Source organism: Sinocyclocheilus rhinocerous, unplaced genomic scaffold (genome assembly GCF_001515625.1).
Source record: "Sinocyclocheilus rhinocerous isolate Xijiao unplaced genomic scaffold, SAMN03320098_v1.1 scaffold927, whole genome shotgun sequence".
NCBI lineage: Eukaryota > Metazoa > Chordata > Actinopteri > Cypriniformes > Cyprinidae > Sinocyclocheilus > Sinocyclocheilus rhinocerous.
In genome coordinates this window covers 308,847-316,217 of record NW_015649229.1, presented here as the reverse complement: position 1 = coordinate 316,217, position 7,371 = coordinate 308,847, and the positions used below count along the sequence as shown (strand labels likewise).

The 7,371-nt window shown below is 36.3% G+C and overlaps 2 protein-coding genes across 4 annotated transcripts in view; both read right to left on the bottom strand.

The window, feature by feature from the left end:
• Window positions 1–215: 215 nt before the first annotated feature.
• tp53i3 (tumor protein p53 inducible protein 3) lies at window positions 216–3,423 on the bottom strand. Of its 3 annotated transcripts, none has more exons than XM_016515198.1 (7): window positions 3,332–3,423; window positions 2,860–2,903; window positions 2,533–2,664; window positions 2,190–2,457; window positions 1,075–1,287; window positions 775–971; window positions 216–645 (listed from the first exon to the last, which is right to left on the bottom strand). In XM_016515198.1, the coding sequence occupies exons 2-7, from the start codon at window positions 2,890–2,892 to the stop codon at window positions 463–465; spliced, it is 1,026 nt and encodes a 341-aa protein (XP_016370684.1). In that variant the 5' UTR covers window positions 2,893–2,903; window positions 3,332–3,423; the 3' UTR covers window positions 216–462. The 3 variants fall into 3 exon arrangements, with proteins under 3 accessions (XP_016370684.1, XP_016370686.1, XP_016370685.1); XM_016515200.1 differs by lacking the exon at window positions 3,332–3,423 and adding an exon at window positions 3,197–3,229; XM_016515199.1 differs by lacking the exon at window positions 3,332–3,423 and adding an exon at window positions 3,197–3,222 and having other exon boundaries at window positions 2,860–2,939.
• Window positions 3,424–3,953: 530 nt separating this feature from the next.
• LOC107710416 (centromere protein O-like) overlaps window positions 3,954–7,371 on the bottom strand; it is a 4,712-nt gene continuing 1,294 nt past the window's right edge. The window contains exons 2-6 of the mRNA XM_016515184.1: window positions 6,189–6,337; window positions 5,955–6,096; window positions 5,590–5,858; window positions 4,979–5,141; window positions 3,954–4,048 (exon numbers count right to left, since the gene is read on the bottom strand). Coding sequence (XP_016370670.1) covers window positions 3,954–4,048; window positions 4,979–5,141; window positions 5,590–5,858; window positions 5,955–6,096; window positions 6,189–6,337 — 818 coding nt within the window. The remainder of the gene's footprint in view (window positions 4,049–4,978; window positions 5,142–5,589; window positions 5,859–5,954; window positions 6,097–6,188; window positions 6,338–7,371) is intronic.

Below are 7,371 nucleotides of genomic sequence, written 5' to 3'. Positions count from 1 at the left end.
TGGATTAAACTAGACAGCAGTTTAAAGTAATACACATAATTAGGAGAACATGTGATATGAAGATTTAAAACAGGTACAAAATGTGATCTCATTAATCCGATCCTCATCACAGACAGAAAATACCTTTTTTCACCCTAAAGCTGTATGTTTTCCTCTTATAAACTTCTTTAAGGTATTTATTTATGTGAATTCTTTTTATGCAACATTTAACATGAATAGATTTTGTAAGTGGTCTTAATGATTTCCTCCATTCAGAATTATTACAGTATAAGTCTTATGTCATAATTACAAATTAATCATCTATGCCGATTTTTTGTTGTTGGTGGTGTTTTGCCTTTATTATTATACAACAGTGGAGAGCAGACAAAGTGAAGTGGGAGAGAGAGGGGAGCGGGATCGGGATCGGGAAAGGTCCTCGAGCCGGGATTCGAACAGACAATCTACGCTGATTATTGCATATGATCAAGAGTTTCCAATTTTGATGATTATTTTCCCAATATTTTTGTTGGCCTCCATACGTTGATGAGCCATTTCAACATCCTCCATGTTGAACATGCTGTCTATCACAGGCCACAAGGGAGGATCTGTTGACTGGAAGTGCGGCAAAACCTGCTCTGTGAAACTCCGGACCAGCTCTGCTTTATACTAGAAATAAAACACAATCATAAATGCAAAGTGCATAACTTTTAATGCTACAGAAACATATTCCTTTTAGTCTACAGTTTATGAAGAAAATGTGTCAAATTTGAAGTAACTAGTATTCCTGAGTCTAACCTGTAAACTTCTTGATCTGAGGAGACTGCAAAGAAGATTGCCTCTCTTCCTCAAAAGCTTGCCAAGCAAGTCTCCATCGGCCGTTTTACCTCCCAACATGCCATAAAGCACCCATCGTCCATCTGTTGCAAGGCTACAAATGTTCTTCTCCCAAAAAGATCCACCAACACAGTCCAGAATTACATCAGCCCCCTTGCCTGCACAAAAACACAGAATTTAAAGTAAATGTGTTCATTTTAATATTGATATTTAATATAGAATGTAATATTATAAACACATTCCGAACACTAGAATACTGACCTTCAGTGAACTGCAGTACTTTTTCAGAAAAATCCTCCTCTTTGTAATTGACTCCTGCAGCTGCTCCCATCTGCTCTGCAAATTGTAACTGTTCCGAACTCCCTGCTGTTACTACAGGAATCGCACGGCTCAAGCGAACCAGCTGAATGGCAGCGGTGCCGATTCCACTCGCTCCAGCATGAATCAACACCGTCTCATTCGGCTTCACTTTGGCTATAAAAAACAGCAGCATATGAAAATATAATGGCCTTAAAATGCATTTGAATGCTTAAAAGAAATAGTTAATCGAATAATGAATGTTTGCTGAAAATATACTCAACCTCATACCATACAATATGTAGATGAGTTTGTTTCTTGAACAGAACAGATTTGTAGAAATAAAGCACTGCATCACTTGCTCACCAATGGATCCTCAGCAGTGAATGGGTGCCGTCAGAATGAGAGTCCAAACAGCTGATAAAAACATCACAATAATCCACAAGTAATCCACACCACTCCAGTCCATCAGTTAACATCATGTGAAGCCAAAAGCTGTGTGTTTGTAAGAAACAAATCCATCATCACGGAGTTTTAACTTTAAGTTGCTTGCTTCTGGGCAAAATACTGGTCTATAATCTATAATAACACTTCAGTGAAAAAGTCCATGCACATATTTGTTTAGAAATGCTTTGGCCTGTTTTGCTTGTAAATGGTGCTTGATCTGTGCACATTTCTTTCCTGATTCATACGAAACTACTTTTTTCACTCAAGAAAACAATATTATGGATAGAGGACTCGTATTTTAGCAAGAAGCAAAGCTCAAAGTAAAAAATCTCTTAATTACAAACATGCAACTTTTCTCTTCACAAGACATTAACTGATGGACTGGAGTGGATTACTTGTGGATTATTGTGATGTTTTCATCATCTGTTTGGACTCTCATTCTGACGGCACCCATTCACTGCAGAGGATCCATTGGTGAGCGAGTGATGCAATACTACATTTCTCCAAATCTGATGAAGAAACAAACTCATCTTGGATGGATTGAGAGTGAGTACATGTTCAGCTAATTTATTTTTTGTTAAAAAGTTACATTTAAAGAAAATAAAACTCAAAGCAAGCCGACATCGTGTTACCTATGAAGTGCAGAAGTTGGTAGGCAGTCAGCCAGGCCTCAGGAAGAGCTGCAGCTTGATAAAGAGTGAGGGGTGACGGGACAGGCATGACGAGTTCTTCTGGAACAGCTACATATTCTGCATAGCCTCCTCCTCCGAGTAAAGCCATTACTTTACTTCCAAGTTTCCAATTCCCTTTGACCCCAGGACCGATGTCAGTGATCACACCGCTGGCCTCCAGACCCAAGATCTCACTCGCTCCAGGAGGAGGAGGGTAAAGACCCCTTTTCTGTCAATTAAAATAAGCCATAAATGAGATTCAGTTTATCCAAGGCACAAACACTAGCAGCATTTTATGGTTTACCTGTAGTAGGTCAGCTCTGTTTAAAGCGGATGCGGCGACTCTCATGAGGAGCTGCCCATCTTTGGGTTCAGGCCGTGGAATATGTTTCAAATCCAGCTTCCCTGATTCATCAACACACACTGCCTGCATTGACTAGAAATTAAGAAGAAATACAATCTGTTTGCCATGCTTCTTAGTTCTAATTTGCCTTTTATCATTTTATGTTGTTTGCTTTCCCCTGCAATACATTGGCAATGTGATTATAAAAATAAAAAGAGACTTTAAAGTCATTTGATTATAAAACTTAGAAAATTAGTATTCAATAATGAAGCTAATGTTTTTACTTACCGTTTTCTCTTCTTGCATTTGTTGCTTTGACATTTAAATGTGATCTAAAACAAACAGGACATAAGCTTTACTTTAAAAACCTAAAATTAAAACAAAAGAAATGAGAAATTTAAGCGGAGCTTCCTATCACAAAAACACTACACTGTTGCAAGGTAACTTGACATACACATGCACTAAAATACAGTAAGTGAATTGCATTAACGTTTGCTTTTCTGTGCAATTTCAACGCACATATGACGTCAACAATTCTGCCACGATCATTAAAAATGATGCACATCAATGAATTATAAGAGAATAGATCAGTTCAAAAGAGTTTGTTTTTGCAGGAATGACACACATTCTGACATCGACTTTAATTCTTCAGTTCTGCTGTCTGACAATACTCAAACTATAGGCTACTTAAAATAACCCACTTCCTGCCAGAGAAAACATTAACGAAATCAAATTAAGAGTCATTTTAAAGGAACCTTACCTCATTAGATCACTTTTTAAATCGATGTTTTGATGCTGTGAATGTTGTTTACTGGACGTTGGTCTTTAGCATGTCTGAACTGATCATCAACTACAGTTAAATGAAATGCTGGATATAAAAAATTAGTACCGCCCCCCAAAAAATACCATGGTAATCATAGAAAAATACCATTGTTACCATGGTAGAACTACATTCAAAATGAACCACATTCTGACTCTTCTTAAACAGTTTGAAGATCGTTTATTAATTTATGATCTTGTAGTTGTAATACTCCTCATCTTAGGTTTTTACATTGCAAATAGCATAAACAAGCCCAATTTACCCGAACTGTAAAAATAATAATTTATATTATTTAACAATATATAATATTCTATTAAACCTTATCACCCAGTTCTCCAAATTGCTTGGCTAGAGGATATTATATAATACTGATCTGTAACAATAATAATTTCATCCGCTGTATTGCAAAAGAAGACAATAAACACATTGGGGGATAAATAAATCAGAATACAATAGTAAACACTAGATAATCTTACTCTGAGATACCAAACTACTGAGATATGAAATCATTTATAACACATTTTTAGAAAAATAGTAAATGTCACAAAGGAGTTGTGAGCTATTAAATGGAGATCTGAATGGAGTTCAACCTTTCATCTTTACTGACACAATAGTGATCATGTGACCGAATGACTTTGAAATTCAAAACCCGGAAACCTGACCGAACGAAAGACACTGTTTATATGTTTAAGTGTCATAGCAGCAGATTCTAAGTCTACATGCTCATACGAGATGAGAAACCATATGCAGCAGCTTCACGTACAGTACATTTACATTTATTATTTATACACAATATACATATTTGGGCAAAATAAATTAACTTTGAAACATTAATTGGGTTGTGAAAGTCTGAAGCTTCTGAGACGTATGTATTTGAGCAGTGTGTTTTTAAAATAAATTTACCTTGAAACAATCTGCATTTTGTACTCAACCAAAACCTGGTCGTTTCATTCCATTTATTTGTTTCAAAGAAACATCTCAAAATGTCAACACAGCTAAGCATTAAGAGACCCAAGTCTTGCCGTCACATGGACGTAAGACTGCTGAACCACAAAGAAGAAGTCCATCTTCAGTGGAAGGAGGGGGCTTTGTAGAAAACGAAGCGTTTGAGAGAGGCGGGGCATAGAGGACCTACAATAATGTACAGTATTTGAAAAATAATGTGTTTTTTGAACATTAAAGCATGTCAACATATTTTGTTACACCAAATACACAAAATAATGATCTTTAAAAAAGCATCATATGACCCCTTTAACTTGTGTTTCAAAGATAATCAAAGTCAAACAGGTTTGGAATGACATGAGGATGAGTAAATGAAGACAGAGTTTAAATTTTTGGGTGAACTATATCTTTAATTAATTCATATTAATTTGTTCTGTTACATTTGCATCCGTTTTATCCAAATCGACTTACACTGCATTCAAGCTGCCTATTTTTCAAGCTATACAGTACAAACTGAACTCAAAAGACTGGCATTGCAAATGTCATGATGTCTTGTCTGAGCCACATGAATGTTCGGTTCTAAATGAGACGGTAAACAAAGGGGTGGAGCTTATCCAGGTTCAGTTAAATTGTGATGTGTCGTACCTTCACACTCGATGCTAACTCGTGTTGGCAGACATTGTGAGAGATCGCCGTACTCCAGTGTGCATAGAACAGCTTTGGGAGTCTCGCTTTGTGCTGTACACATGAGCACAAGAATATTGCACAACTGATTGCTCTCCATCACCTCCACCGAACCAACGAGCTCCTGTGGCAAAGACAAGAAAGATTTATATTCAGCAAGAATGCATTAAATTGATCAAAGTGAAAGTAAAGACATTGATAATCAGAGATCTATTCATCAAATATATCTACCACAGTTTCCACAAAAATATTAAGCAGCAGAACTGTTTTCAACATTAATAATAATAAGAAAATCAGCATATTAGAATGATTTCTGAAGGATCTTGTGACACTGAAGACTGGAGTAATGATGCTAAAAACTAAGCTTTGCATCACAGGAATGAAATACATTATAAAATCTTTTTAAATAGACAACAGTGATTTTAAGTTGTAATAATATTTAACAATATTAATGTTTTTAGTATTTCTTGATCAAATAAATGCAGCCTTAGCAAGCATAAGAGATTTATTTCAAAAATATTAAAAACACCCCAAACCCTAGTATATACAATAAATGCATTGAACCTCAATACCTTGAGGAGGCAGACCTGCCGTCTGCGAGCAGCTAAAGCGTTGAGGTTCTGGCTGAGGGTCTGCAGGAAGGCTTTAAAGTCTTTCTGCAGGTTCTGTTTGGCGAAACTCTCGAGTGGGAATGACGGGGGGATGTTATGGCGAGAGATCTGCACGGTGCGCGTCAGGTCCAGTTCCATGTTATACGTCTCCAAATACACACCCTCAAAGGCCGTGTGAAAAGACACACACACGCTTTTCCCTTCCTTACACTCCACCAATTCATAGCCACCTGAGAAAGACAGCACAATCGATCAGGCCTGAAACAGACGCAATACACAGATGATCTACGTGTGAACTCAATATGATTTAATCGGTACAAAATTACCAATTAAGTGATGAGCACGCTGAAGGTCTTTCAACTGCATTCTCCAAGCTGTTAACATAGACTTCTGTTGTTCAATGAAGCCGCCTGCTGCAGCAGCATCATCTTCCAATGGAAGATCTTTGCTGATTTTATCTTTCAGGATCTGCCGTGCAATGAGAAAAAGTGGATAATAAATCTGTTTGACAAGGTTAGATATTAGATAAATGTCTCTTTACCATTTCAACCCTGTCTCACCTTGACCACATCTGTCTGTTGTTTGATTTGATCTCTTTTGGCACGGAGGGTCACAGCTCTGGCTTTGAGCATCTCTAACCTCTGAGAGTCATGCTGGTCCTGCTGTCCCATACCTCCCCTCTCTAAAGCCATCAGGTGACCCAGAACACCTGACAAACCATATAACAATCACACTATGCATTAAAAATACAGCGTATGTGAAAATACATTTACACTAGCAGATAAACAATTGGACACAGCTACTCTTTCTTTATTAGGAATATTTTTCACATTGTTGAATGATTGTAAAGTTGTGAAAACCTTAATAATAATAATAATAATAATAATAAAACATTATGTAAAGATTTTCAAATTTTCATTAGCTTGTTATTGTGCCTCACCTTAGATATCATATTTTAATCAAATAAAATGAAATTTTAGAGTTTAATGGAACGGTTTACCCAAAAATGCAGCGAATGGGTGCCGTCAGAATGCATTATTATGGATTGCCATTTTGGCCAGACATGATCATTTAAAGTTAAAACATCCTGATGATGGACTGGAGTGGTGTGGATTACTTATGGACTATTGTGATGCTTTTAATCAGCTGTTTGGACTCTCATTCTGACATGAAGGATCTGAAACTGTGTGTGTTTTTGCTTCAAGTGAGCAATCATACATTTGTGTTGTGTTTTACATTTTTTCTTTTATATCTATTTATTTATGATTAATCATTTAATCATTTTTATTATTCCATATAATCATATAATCATTTATAATAATCATTATAGCCATTTATATATTCATTTCATTGATTCATTGATTGATTAGTCATTTATATTATATTATATTATTGTTGTTTTTTTATACTATTTTCCATTGTTGTTTAGTCTTATGACTGTGTGGTTTCAAGGGCTGTTTGTCTTCATGAATAAGAGATAAGTGGGAATGTTTATGGAAACTCAAGGATTATTATGGGCTGTTGTTGTGATCAGTTTGGTATAACAATACTTGTTGAATTAGTGCTGGTCAGACGAAGTCTGAGCATTGAAACATATGCAACTAAGACTATTCAATAAACTCTGCTCCTTTTTATCATCACTTCGTATCCGTCTTCTGCTCTTCACTGGCTTTTTCCTCAGTCAACTTCTTGGCCGATAGAAGACTGTTAATAGAGTTTTGGGTATTTTGGGTACCAGACAAG